The sequence below is a fragment of the Halichoerus grypus genome, chromosome 7, assembly GCF_964656455.1.
Source record: "Halichoerus grypus chromosome 7, mHalGry1.hap1.1, whole genome shotgun sequence".
In the NCBI taxonomy this organism is placed as follows: domain Eukaryota; kingdom Metazoa; phylum Chordata; class Mammalia; order Carnivora; family Phocidae; genus Halichoerus; species Halichoerus grypus.
In genome coordinates this window covers 114,160,317-114,183,930 of record NC_135718.1, presented here as the reverse complement: position 1 = coordinate 114,183,930, position 23,614 = coordinate 114,160,317, and the positions used below count along the sequence as shown (strand labels likewise).

The window sequence follows — 23,614 nt, the reverse complement described above, 5'->3', positions numbered from 1 at the left end:
CAGCAAGATGCTGTTACTATTTCTGGTAACAGAGGAGGGAACAGGGTCTCTCCTAGACTGCTGTGTCTGCAGTTCTTGGAAAAACACAGTAAAACTTTTCAGGGCAAACTGTTTCACCATTCTGGGAAAACACCAAGAAACCACATGGTGCTATTAAAGCAGCAGTTCATGTTGGTCTATCTTGTCCTCTTTAGAACAGTCTCCTTAGAGTGAGCGTGTGTATTAGCTAGTCTTTACATCTGGGTTTTTCAAACTGTAGGTCAACCCCATTAGAGAGTCATGACATCAACTTAATTGGTTGCGACCAGCACGAAACAAAAGATAGCAAGGAAGAATTGAAGAGAAAATCTATCACACATAGAATATTATTTTATGAGGCACTATGTAATTTTACACACACACACACACATGCATGCATACACATACATACATACATACATACATACATACATACATACATATATTCATCCTGGCTTGTGATGTGAAATATATTTTGTACTGCAGGTATGTTCAAAAAAGGTTTGAAAATCACTGCTTTATATGCTTTTACTTTTGTTTTGAACATGGGTGAATTGAAGCAACACAGCATATTTTCCCTTAAACTCAAAGGCCTGAGTTCTATGAGCTGTTCATTCCTAAACCAGTCACTATTCAGAATAGGACAATGGATGATTTGCTTAGGATAATCTAGATTCAGTCTCTGGGCTGGAGAGAGACCCAGCATGACTATAGGATATCTCTGTTATCAGGAAAGATTACTGTGGAGGAGGCAGGTGGGAGCAGCTGTCCCAGGAGGGGCCTAGGGGAATAGAAGTCAGGACTAATTCAGGTACAGTGACCAAGGTAGACACATATTTATAGCAGCTCGGGCTGGGCTTGGGGAGAAGCTAAGAGACCAATGGTTCAATCAGGGAACTTCTTTGGAGCTCACAGTAGCAGTGTGGGTAACCTGATGTTTCATTACCAAGTGTAAGCCTAGATTTTGAGCACTGCCAGGCTTGGTCCAATCTCTAACATGTCTGTGAAGTTTTCTTTATTTGATATTTTCCACACTCTCCAGCCTCTCTGCTTTCCATACTTCCTGGATTTCCCTGAGTTCCAGACAACACCAGCCCTTGTTTGAATTCTTCAAGTATACCAATTTCCTTTCTGCCTCTGTCCCTTCTATGCATGTCTGTTCCTGCATCTGGGATGCTCTTCCCACGTTGTTTCCTATAGCCTACTCATACTTCACCTTTGAGCTCATATGCCATATCCATAGGAAAGTCTTCCTTTCCTGACCTTCTGCTTACTATAATTGTGATCTGTGTAATGTCTTTTTCATTAAGTTTCATGAGGACAGCCACCATCTCATCCTATTCTCCATTGTAATGCCAGTGCCTACTTCAGTAATTATTAGCACACTGTAGATGGGTTCTGGGTTCTGGATTCTGGGATTGAGCTAAGCCTGAATGGTATCAAAGGGCCCTAACATAGGGTCTGGGGAGGAAAAGGGGGCAGCTTGCAGAGACTGGGTACTGGGCCAGTACCCCAACACCTATTTTCCGTCTCTCAGCCTCATCCTTTTCCCTCAGGTGTATTTTGGTCAAATTGAATTTTGAGGGGAGGTTGTCTCCATTGAACAATTTAATACACAGGAACTATTTTTTTGTTTTTGATAAAATGAAGTAAAATCTTTAGAAACTGATTCCCAAATCAAATTATACTTTCAGTAATTTATTTAAAAGAAATGGAGAGCCAAACATTAGGTGTAATTTAGTAGATTTTTGATAGATCATCATTATTTGCACATGTGGTTAAATCTCCTTCAGTTTGGGATATCTAATTATATAGGTGCCAGTGGGCTCATTTGCAGCTCTATGGACAAGTTCATCCAATCTGCCCCAGTGGGGATCTATTAACACCCCTTTATCCCTGAGTCAAGGGTATTTCTTGGGCATTACTGTTGCATATTGTTAGGGAAGGGACCATAGACAGAAATGTGAAAGGCACTTTCTGCCATTGAGGAGCTGGCTTTGAACTGAGTTACAAGGTTCCAGCTAATTATCATTAACAGTCAGATTTTAGTTCTAAGACATAAGAACTGTACGCAGTCAGATGTTAAATGTCGTGCACTTTTCAAGATATTCAGAGAAAGGGGAAATGGCATGAGCTGGACAAGTGTAGCATCATCGGACAGGTTTTGGCTTGGAGTCTTAGAGCCAGGGGGGATCTGAGAAGTCCGTCTATCTGATCCTTTTATTTTAGAGACTAAAAAAACAAACAAAAACCCAGATATGTTCTTTCTCATCTTCCTCCATGACACCTATTTCCTAAGTACATTCTAGGAGTCAGGCTTAGTAGACATTGTTGTGTTTTTAGCTATTCCATGTCCAACTTCCCCAGTGGCCTCCAATCTCCCTTTTGGGAGAATCTTTTATTGTGTGTGCGCTTGGTGGGGGTCTTGCCCACTTGGGAAATGCTAGAGGACTGTCCCAGTGCAGCCAGATGAAGTGTAAGGGAACGTGTGACTTAAGCTCCACCACATGCTTTTTCCACCATGACTTTTAAGCTATCAATGCTATGATATTAGCACAGTTGGCGATGATACGTCTAGCAATAGCCACAGTGGCCTAAGAATCAGATTTCCTGGAATCTCTGACCTTTGCCAGCTGTATTATTCCTGCTGTAACAAATTGCTGCAAACTTGGTGGCTTAAAGCAAATTCCTTCTCTTACAAGGATGCCTGGGTGACTCAGTTGTTAAGCATCTGCCTTCGGCTCAGGTCGTGATCCCAGGATTCTGGGATCGAGCCCCCGCATCGGGCTCCCTGCTCGGCGGGAAGCCTGCTTCTCCCTCTCCCACTCCCCCTGCTTGTGTTCCCTCTCTCGCTGTCTCTGTCAAATAAATAAAATAAAATCTTTAAAAAAAAAAAAATTCCTTCTCTTACAGTTCTAGAGTCAAAACTCCAAAATTAGTTTCCCTGGGCTGCACCGGTTATCAGCAGGTCTGTGCTCTCACCTGAGGCTTTAGGACAGGGAAGGCATTTCTTTGCCTTTCCTTGCTTCTAGAGCTGTATTCCTTGCATCCTTCCTCCATCTTCAAAGCCAGCAGCATAGCACCTTGCTTCAGTCATCACATTGCCTTCTTTCTAGCCAAATCTTCCTGTGCCTCCCTCTTAGGAGGCACTCGTGATTGCATTCAGGGCCCACGCAGATAATCCAGAAAAATCTCCCCATCTCAAAATCCTTAATCACATCTGCAAAGTCAATTTTGCCATATCAGGTAACATTCACAGGTTCCCAGGATTAGGAGCTGGATCTCTTTGAATCTGTTATTCAGCCTACCACACCAAGATTTCTACTTTCCTGTTTTTCCAGCCTGGTCTTCCAATATCCCTTTAATTCTGTGAGCTCTTGATATCTTTTCAAAGTCAGCACTATGTGAAGAAGTTTATAAGCATCTTATCTTTTAAAATCCTCACATGACCCTCTAAGGAAGGTATTGTCCCCATTTTACAGATAAGAACACTATAGCTCGGGGAGGCAATTGCGTAAGGCCAGACAGCTAGTGTGAGTGAGGGAACTGACATTTGAAACCAGCCAGTATGACGGGAGAGTATGTGCTTTACCACTTCCTTATCATCTTAGTTCAAGTTTCTTTTGACTGTAGATCTTTTCCACGGAGGAGGTAGGATGCCATCTGGCTCTGAAGTCTGGATCATATTATTTAGGCAGGGAGAGAAGGCAAGGGGGTGGGCATTCCAAGGCAAGAAGGAAGCTGGAGAATAAGAGGTGAATCCAAGAGATGTGTTGAAGGAAGGATATGTTAGACTTTGGTGCCTCATTGGAGGTAAAATAATAGAAGAGAAGAAGGAACCAACCACCTTTGAAACACTTATAAGTGGACACAACAACTCATTTTGGATTATCCATGGAAATGATATCCTGGCTCAAATCTGTGTAGGGAATCCAACTTGAATTAGGTCCCTCCCTGTCTCCTCTTGGTCTCCTGTAATATGGGCTGGTTAAACACCTAACACCCTTTGCTCCTGTTAATCAGCCCTTTTGCACAGATGCTAATGAATAACTTGCCTTTTGAATGCTAATGAGCTTCTCCCTTGGGATTTATATGGGCAGAAGCAAAGAGATACTTTTTGGAGCTCAGGAGGGACTCCTGGGCCTAAGGGCAGGGGATCCTGGTTTGTGTCTCTTCTTCAAAAGAGAATTTACACGTTTGTTTAGGGCTAGGGCAACAACTAGAAGGGAAACTATTTACCTGGTTATCCCTTGAATAGAGTTGCCAGATTTAGCAAATAAAAATACAAAATGCCCAGTTAAATCTGAATTGCAGATAAGCAACAGATAATATTTTGGTGTAATATTTGCATAATGCTTCAGGGAATTTTTAGCCATGGAAGTGTGAAAAGAGACTGTTAGACTTGGGTTGATGAAGAGGCTAAGACAGAACCCCAAGGTCAAAAGGAATTCTTTGAGTGGGAGAATCCTTTGGGTGATTGACTTGGGGAGAGACCATTTGGTTGTGATGGCTCAGAGCATCCCTTCCATCTCCTGCCACTGCAGTGACGGTCCCACCACACCCTCAGGATCATATCAGCCTCTAGGCTCTTCTTACCTGCTGACAGCTCAGGGCAGAAGTATTAGAGGTAGGGATGAGCCATGACATCCGTGAAGAAACAGGTTTTGAACATATACAGTGCACCAAACCCTCCGTTTCTGCTGGTGGTGCTCAGAAGTTCATGTCTGTCCTCCGCTTTGGGGGTAAAGTAGTAATTAAGCACCCTCTGTGTACAGAGCTCCCCACCTTGGGGACAAAAGAACTGGAAAACACAGCCTCTGTTTCTGAAGAGTATATGCAAATGGGGCACAGGATGATGCAGAACTCAGGCTTTTATTACTCAGAATTGGAATTTTGCACAGTGGCCTCACTCTGATCCTGTGGCATGCGTGTCTCTCCGTGTGTGTGTGTGTGTGTGTGTGTGCGCGTGTAGATATTACATCAGCTGTGACCTCAGGTGTAAGGAGCCTCCAACCTGCTGGTCTGGAGAGCTGTCAGTGGCAAGTCTGTGGGACTTAGTGATTTGTGGCTTGAGGATCAAGGGAACCAAGCTCACTGGCTTGTTGGGAGACTAAACACTGTGACCTTGGTATTTTTAGCAGCACACTGGGCTGAGGACCAGTGGAGCTGTGCCGTGCTAGAAAAGACTGCACGGCGTGCTGGCAGACTGGGGAAAGGCTGGACTTCGATACCAGAAGAGGAAGGACTTTAATACCTGCTCTGGACGTGTATTAGCAGTTTAATTGTTTCTAAGTCCCGATTTCCTCTCCTATGAAATGGAAACAGTCGTAATATCAAGATATATTTGAGGATTTAATGAAATAACTTAGGTGAAAATGCTAGCAGATAGTAAGCCCTGTAGGTGATCCTGCAGTGTGTCCCATTCTTGGAGCACTTTGTAAGCATCCCTCTTAAGACATTCTTCATTGTGAATTATAATTATTTCATTTCTCTCTCTGTCTGCTTTTGCTAGAGTGAGGGCCTGGGCCTTTTCCTACTGTGCACTTGGCCTTGAGCCTCCCGCATCAGGCCTGCTCTGTGTGAGGCCCAGAGTTTTGCTGAGCTCTACAGACTTCAGTACTGAGGCTTTGCTAAAGGGCAAGTCTTCACATTTGGAGGCTTCTTCCTTCCCTTCCTCCCTCTTAACTCTCCTGCTGAAGACGGAGCAGATCCTGTCCTATGGGATCTGCTTGAGAGCAGGAGTCCTATACGATATTAGAAGCTCATTAGACTCTAAAATGTTTGAGGACAGATTTCTAGTACGCTCCTGTGTGCTCAAACAGGTGTGTGTTTGAATAGTATCCGGCGGTGCCACCTGCCCTTTCCATTGGTAAATTCTAGGGTTTCTGTGATATTTCTGTCCATTTGATTCCTGCTTCAACACATTGACTACTTTCCTCAGTGCAGTTCGATCCACCAAGCATTTACCGAGCACCTTTTACTTGCCAGAGCCTGGGCTAGGTGTGGGGGATGTAGAGATGGGGAGGACGGCGTCTCTGCTTGAGGTGTTCCGGAGCTTGTGGGAGAGACAGAGGAGAAACCAGAGAAAACAGAATTCCTCTAAGATGTGGGCAGGGCAGGGATGGCAGTGGGCACAGAATTTTATGGGGGCACACAGCAGGGCCCGTTCCCTCAATTATCCTTCCCCCCCGAAGAATACACTGTCCCTGCTTCTAGCAAGTGGATGGGACCTCCTGCCCTCAAACATGATGTGAACACTAGGGATATACATGGGATATTCTGCATGGGATGAAGGAAAAGAAAGTTCTGAGGGCTAGGGGAGCATGGGGCCCCAGGTGGCGTGGTCCTGGCTGAAGTTTGAGGCAGCTTGGATAACTTGGGGGACAGGTTGGTGAAAAGAGCATGGACGTGTCTTGTGGCCCCGGCCACAAGTGCCATATTTTTGCTTCTCTCCTTCAAATTGGCTTCACTTTTGTTCTCTTTCCCACATGAGAATTCTTATTTCTGTCACATTTGCTTCTCCACCAGCTCTTATTTCTTATTTCTTTCCTGTTTTCATCTCCGTGTTTCCTTTCACCATTTGCTTCCCTGTCCTCTCATTCTTTTTCCCCTCAACCATTTTTCTTTCTCTGTACACTTGTGCCTTCTTTCCTTTCAATTTTGTCTTTTAGACCCTACCTCCATGTTCTGAAATATCCCTCCTTCAACTCAGGGTTGGGAAGGATTTTCCTTTTCAATAGCTCTTTCTTAGGACTTGAAAGAGCATCTCATGTGTATCTGGGTATCCTAGGAAACAGAACTCTGATTTCTGAACAGGGCAGAGTCTCCCCAGCGTGTGTGTGTGTAAGACAGCACGAACTGGAGGGAAAGGCATCTCCCATGGGCACTGTGCCTCAGAAGACTGAGAATACAGTGCTTCTTTCCCTGTTAGGAGATTCAGCAGAACAGTGACCCCATTTTCCTGGGGTTCTAGTTCTCTATCACTACACTATCCTTGAGCTTTCTCTTTCTCTGCTTTCCTTTGTTTCTTTGTCTGTTTTATTTTTCAGTCCTATTTTCCACGTTTCTCCTTGCTCTCTTTTCTCTTCAGGTTTTCCCTACTTATTAGAAATGATATCGTTCCCCTCCCTAATTTCTCTCTTTGGTTTTGGCAGATAGAGTCAAAAGTAGCATCAGAGACCCTGCTTGTCGACATCCCCCATTTTCAGAGACAGTGTGGAAGTTTGGATCAGGAGAGATAGAGGGAGACCTGAGAACCAGCTTGCCTGGGTCCTGAGACCTTTTATGAGAGTAGGGTTTCTTTCTGGTTCTTATTTTGAGGTTGGGTTAACATAGAATTATAGAGTCTTAAAGTTGGAGAGATCTCTACTGGTTATTTAGATAACCTTCAACCCATGTTGGAACACTTTTAACTTCCTAATAGATAGTTCTACAGCCTGTGGCTGAGTATGTTTAATGTTGCAAAGTGGACCTACCCCATGAAACAGTCCACCTTGTTCTTGGCCAGCCCTGCTCATGATTCTCATGTCCTGGATCTGTGCAATTTGTACCTATTGATCCTATATCTGCTTTCTAGAGGTATACAGCACAGACCTTTCATTCAAGTTCGATTTCAAGTATTGAAGGAAATGTTTCCTCCAAAATAATTAAATGACATAAACTATTCCCACCACCCTTTGACTATATAGAAAACTTGGTTTTCTGAATGACTCACTCACCAGTGGCTCCAGATAGCTGAAATTCTCATGGAGAGGTTATGAGGGAGTTCAAGTACTGTTCCACAGAAGGAAGACTAAGATTAGACAAAGTTGCAAAAACTGTACTATTAATATTTGTGTTGGATGTATTATCTAGTTTGCACATTATAACTTCTAGAATACTCCTAATATTCAGTACCATGTCATTTTATTTTTATAGCGAGGTCCTGGTACTCCCCCCATTTTGTAGCTGAGGGTAGTGAGACTGCTGGAGTGTGTAACTTGCCTCAAATCACTCAGTTCTCTCAAGTGCTTGAGTCACAACTAAAACCCAGCTCTGCTGGCTCTTGGTCATCTGCTGTGTTTTTCATTAATCCTTAAGTATCATTGACTATCCGCAGTACCTGCAGTGTCATGGGATTCTATGAAATAAATTGTCTCCTGAAGACAAGGTACTTGGTGTACACAATCTAATAGGATTGTTACGGATTTTGGGGGGTTTGTGTGTGTGTGTGTATGTGTGTGTGTGTCTGTGTGTCTGTGGAAGTGGAAAAATGGAAGCAAAGAAACAAAATCCAAGTTATACAGTGATTTGGAGCAATTATAAAAATGCTGTATGTGGACCAGTGAAGTTATTCCCTAATTTATATGCATCAGTGTGATTGATTTGTTTGGTAAAAACTCTTAAGTGCCAAGGTGGGGAAGAATGAGTTACTCCTTTACTGCACCTGATCCAGAGAAATTCCCTAAAGGAGTTAGGAGACAGGGGAATCTAAGAAAATTCTGAAATACAAAATCCAGGGGCCTTGGTAGGTTGGAAAGAGGGAAAGGAGGTTGGTGAGAAATAGCGAGGAGAGTAGGGACCAAGGTTTGGAGGCAGGAATGGGACCGATGCTAGGGAGCTGGTATTCTACTCATGGTTTGGAACTAGGATTCTGGTGTGATGTTAAGTTTTCCTTCTTTGCAAAGTGAAACCCAGATATGGCTAAATTTAATTCCAATCAGAACCACCGATGATTCACTGATGATGCAGGTGCTCCCACATGCAACTGGCATCAGCTCTGTGTGCTTTCCAGGCTGAGCCTTCTTCAACCCAGCTTCCCCCGTGGTACAGGAGGAGAAAGCCAGAGTGTGGTAACCTTGACCTTCTGTGTCTCCATCTGCAGCATCCTGGCCACAGCAGGAACCCACTTCAACACACATGTGGACCTGAGGACTCTCCGGGCTGTGCGTGTCCTGAGACCCCTGAAGCTCGTGTCAGGGATACCTAGTGAGCACCTGCCTTTCTTCTTTCTCCTCTGCTGTAGCTTTACTGATGTGTCCCCGCAGGATCTGGGGCCAAAGGAATTTGGGATAAACAAGAAACAATTTCTCCAGTGGTAATAAAGAGTGGGGATGCAGCAATCTGGCATAACATTTTACTTTAAAATCTAGCAACTTTTTTTTCAGATTTTAAAGATAATGAAAGATCTTTGTAGAATCTTTGCAAAGTAAAAAAAAAAATGTTATAAAATGAAAAGGAAAAACACTCATTAGCCTATATTTTTGTGCATTTTTTCCTGTGTGTTTTAATATAATTTGATCATACTTGGTATATACTTTTGGATCCTGTCACGGAAGCATTTGATTTTCCTGACATTAAAAATTCTTCAAAAATACGATTCTGATGTAGTAGTGGGGGAGGTAAACTCTGTCCTTGCTCTCATAGGACTTAGAGCCTAGCAGGGCCAGGCTTAGTTTCCTTTAGGAAAGAAGCACGTTCACATAAGTTTGTAAAAGATAAGCAGAAGGCAACATGGGTGAAACAAAAAAAGGAAGGAGTAATAGCCATGTGAATGATCAGAGAATAGTGAGAAGGAGCATGAGATTGATTCTAGGGGTAGTAGTGATGGCAGTCTTTGGCTTGACTTGTTCTGGTTGTCCCTTTGCAAATTTTCTTCATCATCTCAGGACCAATGGTTCTTTTCCCTCAAAGACTTGTCCTTCTCCTCTTAGGAGAAGGTAAAGGGAGCCTGCTGTATCAAATGGTGCCCAGGGAGGCTCCATTTGTCATTCTCTTGCTTTCCTTCTAGGCCTGCAGATTGTGCTGAAGTCCATCATGAAGGCCATGGTGCCTCTTCTGCAAATTGGTCTTCTGCTCTTCTTTGCCATCCTGATGTTTGCTATCATTGGCTTGGAGTTCTACAGTGGGAAGTTACACCGTGCATGTTTCACGAACAATTCAGGTAGGGTCATTGTTTCTTGCCTTCTACTTCTTCCCTTCCTCTCCCCTCTGGTCATTGGAGTAATTTCAGGTCATTGGGAGACTGGTTGGAAGAGAATATTCTGTCCCAAAGTTTGCTTTTTGAGGCACAAGCAGCCTAGAATAAAGGTCCCCATTGGACACTGATATTGCAAAGCAAATGACTTCTTACGTTTGCAGTCAGAGGATTTCAAACAGGAGGTCCCAGCTCCCCCGTCCCATGGTAGAAGATTGTCAGAATGCATGTCAAAAACCACCTGTCTGAAGAACTACTCTTTGTGCAGTGTCTTCTTTGGCCCACAGGCCAAGGAGATCCAGGAGTCCAGAGTCAGATTTGGGTCTCTCTAGATCTGTGGAGACATTTTCCCTCATGATCCATCTTGTGACCTTCCTCCTTCTCTGCTTTGATAGATTATTAAGAAAGCAAGATGGATATGTGCCCCACAGACAGTGTAGAAGGGCTGAGGGAGCTCTGAGCTTGGCTTGCCAGGGTGCTTGGGAGATTTGTGGTGTTCACAGACCCCAGATTCTTATCTCTTTGTATCTTATTTGTTCAAGTTGAGTAGAACACCCTAGCAGGAAAGGGGGTCAGGGAGAGGTTGAAGAAGTCCAATTTAGTATAAGGTTTATGTTGTTTTAAAGCATCTTCGAAGGACACCTTCCACCTTGGAGTTTTATTTTATTGATTGGTTGATTGTCTTATTCAAGACCAGGAATTTAGGCCAGAAGAACAAGGAGCTGAGACCTACTGTGAAGGGACTGTAGTTTATAATTGTCCCCAAGAAACTCAGGAAAATCTCAGAGTCTATACTACAGTCTGAAGTTAGAAACTCAGTAAGATTCTGCCTTCACCTCAGACTGTTCTGTGTGATCCAGTCTGTCATTTCCTGTGGGACTCAGGCGAGGGTAGAGAATGTGGCCTGCAGAAAGTGAGGGCCATGTGGAGGAGAGGCTCCATGTTCAGAGGAGGTTGGGAAGCACTGGGATGAGCTTGTGGTATGTGAGCTGTGAGGTGGAGAGAGGCCAGAGGCGGGAGGGAGCTTGAGAGAAAGAAGGACACAGTTTTCTGGGGGAAATAGAATTGAGTGTTTGTGGCTTCCTGGAGTCCTTCCAGATCATGCTAAACACCATGTGGTTTATCTCCTGCCCTCCAAATGTGTCTGCAGGTATTCTGGAAGGATTTGACCCCCCTCACCCATGTGGTGTGCAGGGCTGCCCAGCTGGTTATGAGTGCCGGGACTGGATTGGCCCCAATGATGGGATCACCCAGTTTGATAACATCCTTTTTGCTGTGCTGACTGTCTTCCAATGCATCACCATGGAAGGGTGGACCACCGTGCTGTACAATGTGAGTAGAGCTGGCAGGGGGCTGGAGCAAGAGGGAAGAACCCTGGAATGAGGCTTCTGGCATTGTTTGGGCTGGTTATTCTGGGGTAGGGGAGGGCTGTGTGTGTATGTGTGTGTGTGTGTGTGCGCGCGCGCGTATGCGTGCACAGACTCAACTGTGAGAAGTCGTAACACTTCATATTCTCCTATCGTCTGGCCTCTTGCTGAGTGGAAGCACGCAGCTTCTTAGCAGAGTTAGGAAATTGCATCCCATTGGATGGGTGAGCAAAGCTAGTTAAATGAGATCAACTTAGTAGTGATAAAGTGTGTTTTATGGCACGTACAACACGATGGTGGGGTTGGGTAAGGGGTACTAAGAGGTATAGATTCCTTGGTTGCTGGATTCAAAGAGCTTACCATCGGGTTGGGAAGATATTACGGTCGTTCTCAACCCTGGCTGCAGATTAGAATCAGCTAGTAGCTTTAAACATTTACACCTCCTGGGCTCTACTCCAGACAAATTAAATAGGAATAGCTAGGGGTAAAGCCCTGTCATTGATTTTTTTTTAAAGCTTCCTAGCTGATTCTCAGATGCAGCTACTGTCAAGAACCACTGCATTACATGCACATAAGAAACATGCTTAATTGTAGGACTCACTAGGGATGCTTGTTACAATTTGGGTTCACAGGCCCCTTCTGTGCAGGTTTTGATTTTGTGTAGCTTTGAATAGTTCGTGGGCTATATACTTTTTACAAGTGCTACTGGTGGTTCATACGATCAGGCACGTTTGGAAGGTTCTGAGTTGGTGCACAAGACAAGGCTGTCTGACTGTCAGTCAGGGATGTTAGGGGATTCCGGCGTGGCTACACAGGTCAGACAGGGTGACCACTGAGGGATCTTCTGCCTCCCAGAGTCCAATTTTAAGAAGCTGTGGAAGGCATGGGCAGAATCCAAATTCTAAAATGACAGGCGTTGGGGAGGTGTGTGCTTTGATGCCCACCCTGAAGCAGATACTTTGGAATGATTGTGCCTCTTATTTTTACTTTCACAGGCTGCCTTTACCCTGAGGTCTCCTCTGTTTCCTTTAAACCTGGTTCTATCTGTAGAAAACTTAATGGTTGGGGCATGGGATAGCTTACACAAAGCAGTCTTTAGAAGGAGCTCTGGATATAATCTACACTGGAGGGAAAGGAAATGCTGTATCTCAGGAGAGACTCAACCAGACTGTAATGCCCGATGAGCCAGGATTTGTGTAAGGCCTACACAAGTAGGTGTTTTGTAAATGTTCATTACTAACCTGGATCCATTTCCATACGGGTGAGCAAGTCAGGCCTGAGCTTTGTGGAAAAGAGCCACAGGCTATTACGCTTAATCTCTAAAGGGCAGTGAAGAAGTCCCAAGGACCAGTTTATGTGCTGCAAGCCCAAGGGTTACTTGTGACCTAGATACACCTTGAGGACATTCTGAGATTCTCACCAGTTGTGGGGGGTAGCAGGGGGGCGGGGAGGGAGGCAAGATTGATGAGGGTAGCTGCTCCGTATTTGAAATGTCTTGAGGCCATGTCACTCAGATTAGCCAGGCGTCTCTGGAAATTACAGCACTGGCCCCACGGTGGCTGATGTCATTCGTGGGGCTTTGCAAGTGATGTATTTCAATTATATGTGTAGACTCACCTAAGTGGTGTGATAAATGCGTTGAAAGCCTGAAAGGAGAAGTGTTGCATTTGAACGTATGATCTGTTGGTCCTCCTGAGTCGGAGCTCTGATGGTGCTAAGACAAGTAGAAGCGCAGCTGAAAAATCACCCAGCATTTACATTAGTTCCTTTGTTCATTCAGTCATTCAACAAATATTAAGTGAGCATCTACTGTATGCCAAGCACTTCGCTAGATACTCGGGAAATATGGAAGGAAAAAGGTGCTTGCTCTCATGGTGCTCTTTTTAAATTCCCATTTCTCTCCAGTTCTCTCTCTGACATAGGTATAGAGGTCACACCGACTCAGGGATTTTGCCCTGTTCTCTATTTTTGCTCCAGTGAGGAAGCAGGGAAGAGACAAGGTCAAGCTGCTGATCCTCTGAAACCTTTCATTGCATGGGCTTCCGAGGCCACAGACTCATACTCTCTCTGACTTCCAGTCTGTTGCTATTGAACTTCAGTTTACTGAAGGCCTCCTGCTACCCTCGTGGCTGAATGCAGCATTGAGGGAATTAGTTGAGCTGTAGGGCTGGTTTCTAAAACGTAGCTGGCTGCTCATGGGAAAGAATGAACTTCTGTCCACTTTGAAATGATGTCACTTTCTACAACATTGGATCTAGGGGCAGGGAGCCAGGAATCCATAGGTAGAGGTGATAGTTAGAGGTGGATAACTACACCTTGATTCAGAAGTTGGATGAAAAAGACACTCATTTTTCAGCCAGTGGAACAAGGACAAAGTGTGGCTCCCTAGGAAGAAAGAGCCAGCCAAGGCTGGGCTCCAGGTAAGGAGGGAACTGGGGCATGAAGCATGACCCAGGCAGACTCTGTTACGGAGGCTGGATGCACATCCTGGAGTTAGGGTTGTCTGCTTCTGGAAGAGCAGGTTCAGAGAAGCCGATTCTTCATACTGTTGGGGATAGGGCTTGCATTATATGGTGGAGTTACATCGTAAATGCTTTAAATTACCCAAATTAAACCATTCAGCTTGGAGAGGAAGAGGGGGCCAGGGAGAGAGGAAAATAATTTAAATAGTACAGGCTAATTCATTTATCATTCCTTTCCCTGTTCCTATACCCATTGAAAGTGTGAGATGAGAGATGCCTAAGAAAGGTGATGGCTGAAAAATTGAGGATTTGCATAGCCAATTCAACAATTCCTGAGTATTTTTCTTCTTTTTCTTTTAACTCAGGACTTGGTAATGACAAAATTTTACATATATATTAGAACTGGTTGCACACCATGCAATTAACCATGAACAACTAGTAAATTCAGTGTTATAAATTCAGATATGCATATATGGATGTTTCTGCATAGAGAAAATCTCTCACTCTGCCATTATCACCACCATCCCAATAAGATGCAAATAACAACTGTTGGTTTCCCTTCCTACCACATATCCTGGGAAGGCTCAATTCACCCAGCTGCTGTATTTCCTCACCCAGGCCACAAGGGCCGGGGGAGCTCCCATTTCCCAGCCCAGCGCCTCTTCTAGTCAATGGTGGCGACAAGGATGTATGATATCCTGGTGACAGTTGTGCTCGAACCAGGAGGAGAACCTTCAGGTTTACACAGTACACAGAAGCTCTCTCAAGCATGTGGACTTGGTGTTAACCTTTCTCTACACAATTTAAATGCTTCCCTCCTGTTTGCATCCCTTTTCTGCTACACAGATTCTCCCTCAGTGCCTCTTGTGACTTTGTTTGCTCTCCTATGGGTTACTTTTTCTCTTAATTTAAATTCAATTAGCCGACATATAGTACATCATTAGTTTGAGGTGTAGAGTTCAACAATTCATCAGCTGCGTGTAACATGCTCTGGGTTACTTTTAACTTCATTTGCATTTGGCTTTTCTCATTAGAATGCATTATTGTAAGGGGCAGGGAGGGTTCTCCTTGTGGGGGTGACCTGCAGTCCGGCTTGCTCAATGTAGGCTCTACCCAAATTTCAATTCTGCTTGGTCAAACTCCAGCATATTCTTGGCTTCCCTCCCTCTTGTGGTAGAAAGCATGCAAAGCAGTCTACAGTTCTGCAGGCTGCTTCTTCCTGTTTTGACTATCTCTCTGAAGGTCTCCTCAACTTGCAAATCCTCCCCTATTCTTGCTAGTTTAATTCATGTTATTTCTCCGACCCTGGATAGGTGTTCCTTCTTCAGTACAGTACATTTTGCCTGTGATCAGTGCGGTTCACTCCACAGATGTTACCGTGGCTCTCATATTAACTTTCAACCCTGGTCCCCTGGACTGCATCTGGTTCTGAGAACTGGCTCTCTCCTGCTTCTGGTCTGTCTCATTTCCCTGGTGTTATTCTGGTTTGGTGTTATCTGCTGTTTGTGTTATCAGGTCTCTCATGCAGATTGCAGAGGTTCCCAGTCTCTGTCTGCGGTTCCTCAAACCTCTTCTCTTAAAGTCCATCATTTTTCATCTGTGTTTCTGAGGCTTGAGCCATTTCTCTTCTCACTTGGTATTGATAAAGTCATGCCGGTGTGCAGATCTCTGAGGGGTGCCCTTTCTCCTGGTATGCCAGCTGGCTCTGTTATGACCGACAAGGGTGTTTTGTGCTGCTGTGGAGGAAGAGATGTTTACAGACGTTATGGCTTTTTGTATGAGGCAACTTGTAGTCTGGATGCTTTCTCAGTCTTCCTCACTTCTCGGTTCTTTGGTCTATAGCAGTGCCTGTGGCTCTGTTTTAAGGTGCCTTCTCTCAGATGCATATAGTCAATATTTGTTAAGTAGTCGACAGTTACTCACTTTTTGCTTTAAGATTTTGCTCAAGTGTGTTATGCCCAATGTTAAAAAATAAAATTCAACTGAGTAAATTTGAAGATCAAGTGGCTTTTTCAGTGATTCATGAATTGGGCAGTATCCCATCTAGCAAAAGAAAGGAGCTCCCAGGAGCTGTACAAAATGGAAGACTTTTATAGGCAGACAGGAGTGGAAAAAGGAAGTTTCTAACAAACAGTGGATTGTTTCAGGCAAGGTCACCTTCCTTTGGGGGAAAGGCAGGGCTCTTTCAGGCAGATTATCTCACTAGTGCTGATCAGGTAACTCCAGATGTACTAGTTAAAGGTTACCTTCCTGGGAGAGGCTGAAACTACAGTTAGATGTTAAGTCTTGTTTCCTGATGTGGGGTCAGCACCAGTGACTCTATCTGAGGCCTGTTGTTTGTTTGTTTGTTTGTTTCTTTCTTTCTTTCCTTTCTTTCTTCTCCTTCTTCTCCTCCTCCTCCTCCTTCTTTTTAACAGTTCCCCCCTTTTGATCAGAATCTCAGCTTTTCTTTCTTTTTCTTTTTCTTTTTCTTTCTTTCTTTCTTTCTTTCTTTCTTTCTTTCTTTCTTTCTTTCTTTCTTTCTTTCTTTCTCTTTTCTTTTCTTTTTTCTTTCTTTTTCCCCTCCTCCTCCACCTCCTCCTCCTTCTTTTTAACAGTTCCCCCCTTTTGATCAGAATCCCAGCTTAACTGAAAGATGTGATCAAAATTTAAGGCATTACTGCCTCTTGTACCGACTGCTCTGAAGTTCTCATAGCTTTTACTGATCCTCTATGTGATACTCACAGGTCGTGATAGGGTGTTTTTGTTTGTTTGTTTATTTGTTTCTGAATCTCTGTGGTATTCACAGGTCAAAACTTCAAGCCCACAGTTTTTTAGTCAGTCAATTTCTTCATTCCTTTTATGGCATTCCAGTCTTAGGGAGGTTATTAGCTTGGTGATTAATGGCTGTGAGCATGCATTTAAAGCTTTTGAGAGAATACAGTGTGCCAGGGAGACTACTACTATTATTATTATAAGTATCTAGAAGTGTACTTCAGAGCCATGGTTCCCAAGACCCAAATCAATCAAAATCCAATAAATCAAAGACCCTGTTGAAGGAGTCACTTTCTTAAGCCAATCCAGTGACCTTGTGGAGCTGTTCCAACTTTCCTAGTGTTAATCCAGGTACAGCAGGTGGTGCCGGCCACAGCACAGACAGCTCCTTGCTCAGCTAACACAGTCGAGGGCTGTCCTATTATCAAGAAGGACTTTGGCCAGGGGCGCCTGGGTGGCCCAGTCGTTAAGCGTCTGCCTTCGGCTCAGGTCATGATCCCAGGGTCCTGGGATGGAGCCCCGCATCGGGCTCCCTGCTCTGCGGGAAGCCTGCTTCTCCCTCTCCCACTCCCCCTGCTTGTGTTCCCTCTCTCGCTGTCTCTCTCTCTCTGTCGAATAAATGAATAAAATCTTTAACCAAAAAAAAAAAAAAAAAAAAAAGAATAATAATAAGAAGAGGAACTTTGGCCAGAGAGTCTAAGGACCTCTTTTGGACAGCTGTTGTTTTACCAACAGATTTCTGTAATGCTTTCAAGAGTTAAGGAGAGTTTCTGGATCAGAGCCTCATTTGTATTCACTCCCAACCAGGGAAGTAGAAACCTGACAAAGGAAGCAAATCCTGAATCATGAAACACTTTCTGATAGGTCTTTTCTAACTCAATGTTGTATATTCAGGGGAATTGACCAATGAAGTAGCACAATCTATTTGTGAAAAGGTAGGGATGCAGTTAGCCTAAGAGGCATTCCTCAGTTATATGCCGGCCATTTAGGGATTTATAGGCCCAAGAGTGATAATCACTACAGACAAAGATAAATTCCTTTGGGGCACAAACCACCCCCATTAAGGAGGCACTGTTAGTGGACAAATCAGTTTTTTAAGACAAATCTAGTAGTCTGAAAGGTCTTAGCAATGGCCTAGGAGATACAGATGATGGCATTATCTTTCCAGACCAATGCCAGAGCAAAGGAAAGAAAGACGAGGGTTTTTTTTATTGTTACGTTAATCACCATACATTACATCATTAGTTTTTTTTTTTTTTTTAAAGATTTTATTTATTTATTTATTGGAGAGCGAGCGAGAGAGAAACAGCATGAGAGAGGAGAGGGTCAGAGGGAGAAGCAGGCTCCCCGCTGAGCCGAGAGCCCAATGTGGGACTCGATCCCAGGACCCTGGGATCATGACCTGAGCCGAAGGCAGTCGCTTAACCAACTGAGCCACCCAGGCGCCCTACATCATTAGTTTTTGATGTAGTGTTCCATGATTCATTGTTTGTGCATAACACCCAGTGCTCCATGCAGAACGTGCCCTCCTCAATACCCGTCACCAGGCTAACCCATCCTCCCACCCCCCTCCCCTCTAGAACCCTCAGTTTGTTTTTCAGAGTCCATCATCTCTCATGGTTCGTCTCCCCCTCCAATTTCCCCCCCTTCATTCTTCCCCTCCTGCTATCTTCTTCTTCTTTTTTTTTTTTTCTTAACATATATTGCATTATTTGTTTCAGAGGTGCAGGTCTGTGATGCAGCAGTCTTGCACAATTCACAGTGCTCATCATAGCACGTACCCTCCCCAGTGTCTATCACCCAGCCACCCCATCCCTCCCACCCCACCCCACCCCCCACTCCAGCAAGAAAGAAGAGTTTTATGTTTAAAGTATGAATTCTTGATCCAGCATCTTGGGTGGAAGCAGTCTACTTTGATATCAGCTACTTGTCTTTCTCATCAATCTGATTTTGAGGTCTCCAGCTGATGTACAGGACCATGTGTTGGGTGGAGCCTTCTTTAGGTGTGAGATATATATCCAAGTTTCAAATCTCTGAAGTTTGGCTGGGTGGTGAGGAGGATCTGGTATAATGCCTTCCAAGGATATTCAAGGGCAGTCTCTGTTCTTAGTGATTCTGAACCAGAAAGGAACTAATTGGAAACATTAGTTTGGAGAGTTGTAGCCAGATATTTGAGGAAACTAGAACAATTCAGAATCCAGTCCAGTTTATAGGTATAGAACAAAACCTCAAAGACAATTAACAGGACTAGAATCTAATACCTACAAAGGTGCAAACATAATTTTTCTCTCTACAATCACTCCCATTCTTTTAACCAAAGATAATCATAGTAATACTCATTTATTTGCATTAAACATGGCCTGATTATTTACATAAATGCAGCAAAAATAGTGATTGACTATATAAGTCAATCCTGCTTTGCTGGAACTTTTCTTAGGGAATCTCAGACTGAACTCTAAAAAATTCTTTGAGAGGGCGCCTGGGTGGCTCAGTCGTTGGGCATCTGCCTTCGGCTCTGATCATGATCCCAGGGTCCTGGGATCGAGCCCCGCATCGGGCTCCCTGCTCAGCGGGAGGCCTGCTTCTCCCTCTCCCACTCCCCCTGCTTGTGTTCCCTCTCTTGCTGTGTCTCTCTCTGTCAAATAAATAAACAAAATCTTAAAAATAAAATAAAATAAAAAATTCTTTGAGGACAGGAAGCTAAGGCAAGGGCTTGCCATAGATTTTGCCTATAATACCTATATTTTGGCTGAATTCCTCTCTTCTCAAGGTCCCTCAAAATATCTTCATGTTTCTGGGTCTACTAGGCAGTGACCTTCCTTCCTTACTTGGTAAGGCTGCCAGAAACCTTATAAGCAAGGTATCAGATGATCTTTCCAAGTAGTTACTTAAGCTGTCTGGTCATATCTGAGTCTATACACATCTTTGTCAAATATGATATTCCAGTCAAACCTTTGGTAATACTGCCAATGATCTCATTGTGTTCTATTACAGGGAGAATGGATTCTTGTTGAACTTAGGCACATAACTAATTATATTGCCATGGAAAGAATACTAAAGAGTTTCTGATTTCTGGAGGAATTGGGTAGGGAGAAAAAGTAAATGTTTCATCTTTGTTTGCAAAGATGGACTTTACCAAGCTGCTATAAGTCATGGATAGCTTAAGAAAAGGTTTTTTATATCTAGAAAAACAAAACATTAAAGAACTAGCAATGTTGCAAACAAAAAGTCATAAAAAATTATAATTACCCCCCTTAGTTTATTCAGTTCCATGTAGTTAATACTTGTTCTGCTTGAATCCAGTTCTTTCATTAGTCCTGGAAAGTCTTACCCAGTTCAGTTTTATTATCTTAAAGTTATCAGAACCTGTGCTTGCCAAAGTCCTTCCTATGACTCTCCCTGAAGATGAAACACTTTGTGGAACATCTTTGCAAAAGCATCTGAGTAAAACAATAACTGCCTATAAATGACAAAAGACAAGCAGTGCTCATTGTTAAAGATCTGATAAGAGTCTGTCATAATGGAATTGACAAAGAAATTTGGTTATTTCTGTGACACACAGCATTTTAAAATTATGGCTGATAGCATTATATAGCAGGACATATCAGATTTCTAGGAATTTCATACAATTTCTAGAACACTAATAAGATTTTCCTATACAAATACGACGTAAAGACTTAGTATTACTTCCTTTTTTTTTTTTTAAAGATTTTATTTATTTATTTGACAGAGAGAGAGAGCACAAGCAGGGGGAGTGGGAGAGGGATAAGTAGGCTCCCTGCCAAGCAGGGAGCCCGATGCGGGGCTCTATCCCAGGACCCTGGGATCACGACCTGAGTTGAAGGCAGATGCTTAACCAACTGAGCCACCTAGATGCCCCTTAGTATTACTTCTTATTTGACAATGCTTCCTAGGAATTTAACATATCAAATAAGCCTAATTAGCTTAACATCTCACTTTTAATAAGGAAAGAAATCGATCTTTTGAGATGTTCCAGGGACCCTCGGAAAAATCCCACAGATAGTTCTAAGGCAAAAAGGCTTTATTTAGGATTTAATTTTGGGAAGTTTGTCAAAAATATCAAAGGTTTTAAAACACTTAGTCAAGTTGGATTATAAGTCATTGTGAAACAATACTTATTTATATATTTAACAATAGTGACAATTAGAGATTTTGTAGGCAAATATAAAAAGTTAAGTAGTTGGAAAAAAAAAACTTGGCTTTTTAAATAGAGAAGACTCGGTTTTCTTTAAGTAATCAATGACCTGACATGTTATAAAGATAAATGAAGCATGGCAAATTATTTTGGTAAGACACAAAATCTTTGCTGTTCAGGCAGATTACTTAAAAATAAACTTTTCAGTGTCTTATCAAGAGCAGACCAATAGTCCAATAAAACTTTGTTCTTTTAACAGAGAGAAAACCAAATTCTAATTTCGCACCAGCTTACTTTTGATATTAAAACACATTCACTTAATTAAATTCATTCCAATCTTAGCAAGGCCTGACCATGCATAAAATTCCTTTCCAAAGATTTCTGTCCTTAGTGACTTTAATTATATATGTTAGAATTTTTAACTCTCAAAAATCTTACCTTTTAGTAAGAATAAACAGTTATGAGCTGTCTTTTACACTAGCATTCTGTGGATTGGCAGACTTTTTGTAATTTCTAGAAACACATGCTTTCTCATAGTAAATTTTTCAGCATAGCACAAAACTAACAGACCCAAATAGCTTTAGTTCTCTGTAAAAGGAAGCCAAAAGTGGATAAACTTACATTCAGTAATTAATGTTTCCAGTATTTTATCTTATTTGGAAATGATCCAGATATATAAAGATTATCCATCATTTAATTTAACTTGGCAAAACTTTAAGGTTTCAGGTTACCGAAAAGATTTGGGGAAACTATTAAAAACATCTTAAGACTTTTTATCCCACTTACATCTATTTAATTCACTTGTTCTCAACAATTATGTTTAGAACACTTAGAAAATTTCATCGTATGAAGTTATTTTTTTCTTGTTGACAAATTTTGTAACAGAGATAATATGAATTTGTTTGACTAGTAAACCCAGGTAGAATAAAAGTTGTATGTTGGCATTATTTTTAATTTTGATAACTTTAAAGATAATGTTTATTTTAATTAAACTAATAAACTTAAACTAGTGTTTAATTACTAAAGATTATCTGAGATCATGGGAACCTGAAAGGCATTTGGGTTAGTTTTCATTATAATTCTAAGAATTTTATGAATGCGTGATTCATATAAGCACTTAATTATCTTTGGGCCAACTAAATAGAGCTCTTTTACAAATTGATTTTGGTAATACCAAATCAAATACCAATATCCAGAGATAGAAAATTATCATACATGTACAACACATATATGTAGGTACACATAAATAGACAGACACAAAAAAACCTTCTGCCTTCCATTTAAAAATTTTAGCCATGAATCAAGTAGTTATAAAAGAGGTTGGATCCAAAATACCTTTCTGGCAGGTGGAATAATTTAAGATTACTAAGTCAGATGGCTAATGCTTTTTGTTAATATTTGTGGAGAAGACACTTAAGATTTTTATTTGCCTAAGTTTTAAAATAAACTTTCCCCTTTCTGTTTTTTTTTTTTTGGTAATTACCTCCCTGAAGTTTGCATTTCAAAGAGATGGCCTAGATAAAAGTTCTTGAAGAAGACCAGGTAGGAAGGACACTTGTACCTCAAAGGTATAGGGAAAGAATTCACAAAGGACTTTTGTTTCCTAAGGCCAAAATTTTTATAACACTTATAAGCCTTTTGAGATGAATATGAAAGGACTGACGCACCTACCCACCTATGTTGGAATGTTTTTCTTTCCCTCTACAAACATTTACTTTAGGGGAGAGGGCCTAAAAAATATTGCTGTTAGGCCCTGAGTATCAGCTTCCAATTTGGCCCAATTTCTGATCATAGGGTTATTAATTCCTTTTAAATATCTTATCAGGTTTCAGCAAACAGTAAATACGTCTGGCAGTATTAAACAATGTCATAGACCCAAGAGGTGTCCTCAAAGAGGATGCAAAAGATATTATCTTCACAAGATTTAGAGCAACTTCCAAAGATAGCCAAAGGAAGGAACTGATAACCTGCATGTCCCTGGCAGGCAGAAAGCCAAGCCAAGTTCTTAGGAGGTAGAACAAGACAAGAAGGCAGTCATCCTTAAGGATCAATAACCAATAAGTCTGGATTTGGAAAGGAAGAGACAGTGAAATTTTATCCTCCTTTTCAGCTAGGCCCTACAGACAGAGGTCTGAGAGAGCTGACTCTGGTAAGAATTTTTACGCTGTTCTGCAAGTTTTTTGCCAGTTTTCCTAGGATTTCCTCTGTCAGCTCCAATACCTTGCAGAATTTGACAAGATTTTTCATTAATTTTAATTTAGGTTCTCTTAGCTATTTAAGAGAATAACATAGCAGTTTACCAGAAAATTCCTCAGAGTCCCGTCAACCTTGGGAGGGACCCATGGGGGGCCCTCCTTCAAGAGTACATGAGGATATCTATAAGACCACTAACTTGGCAGACTTGTGTTTATGGTCTTGTAGCCTCTTCAGAGTGGAAAGGCAATTCAGATGGAGGATTATTAGACTGCGAATACTCAGGTAAAAGGAGGATAGAGGGGGGCAGGTCTTATTTTAGTTACCTCTTGTGTCTTTAATTTTTCATTAGCCTTTGCAATGAATTTTTTAATGAAGCAATTTTAGAATCTTGAAGCCTTTGGAATCTTTTGCATAGCAATTAAAATAGGTCTACAGTCTGTTTAATTCAGGAACCCTTACTTTCAAGTGCACTTCTTAAATGAACGATCTTGCCTAATTGGAATGTTCCCCATAATGGCCATTGTAATTCTAGGTGGTCTTTAGTAAGATTTTGCCATTTTTGTAGCTATTTATATTCTGGAACCATAGTTCTTAGATATAAAATAAACAAGTGTGCTGGAAAGTGGCATATTCAACTCTTTGGAATTTAATGATACCATTTTTATTATTTATTTATTCGTTTATTTTTAAGCTAAGCCTTTGGGCC

The 23,614-nt window shown here is 42.2% G+C and overlaps 1 protein-coding gene across 4 annotated transcripts in view; it reads left to right on the top strand.

Moving 5' to 3' along the window:
* Positions 1-23,614, top strand: part of CACNA1E (calcium voltage-gated channel subunit alpha1 E) — a 319,486-nt gene that overhangs the window by 90,667 nt on the left and 205,205 nt on the right. For all 4 annotated transcript variants that reach the window (XM_078078099.1, XM_078078097.1, XM_078078098.1 and 1 more), the window contains 3 exons: positions 8,882-8,985; positions 9,788-9,940; positions 11,124-11,305. In XM_078078099.1, the coding sequence (XP_077934225.1) occupies positions 8,882-8,985; positions 9,788-9,940; positions 11,124-11,305 (439 nt within the window). The remainder of the gene's footprint in view (positions 1-8,881; positions 8,986-9,787; positions 9,941-11,123; positions 11,306-23,614) is intronic.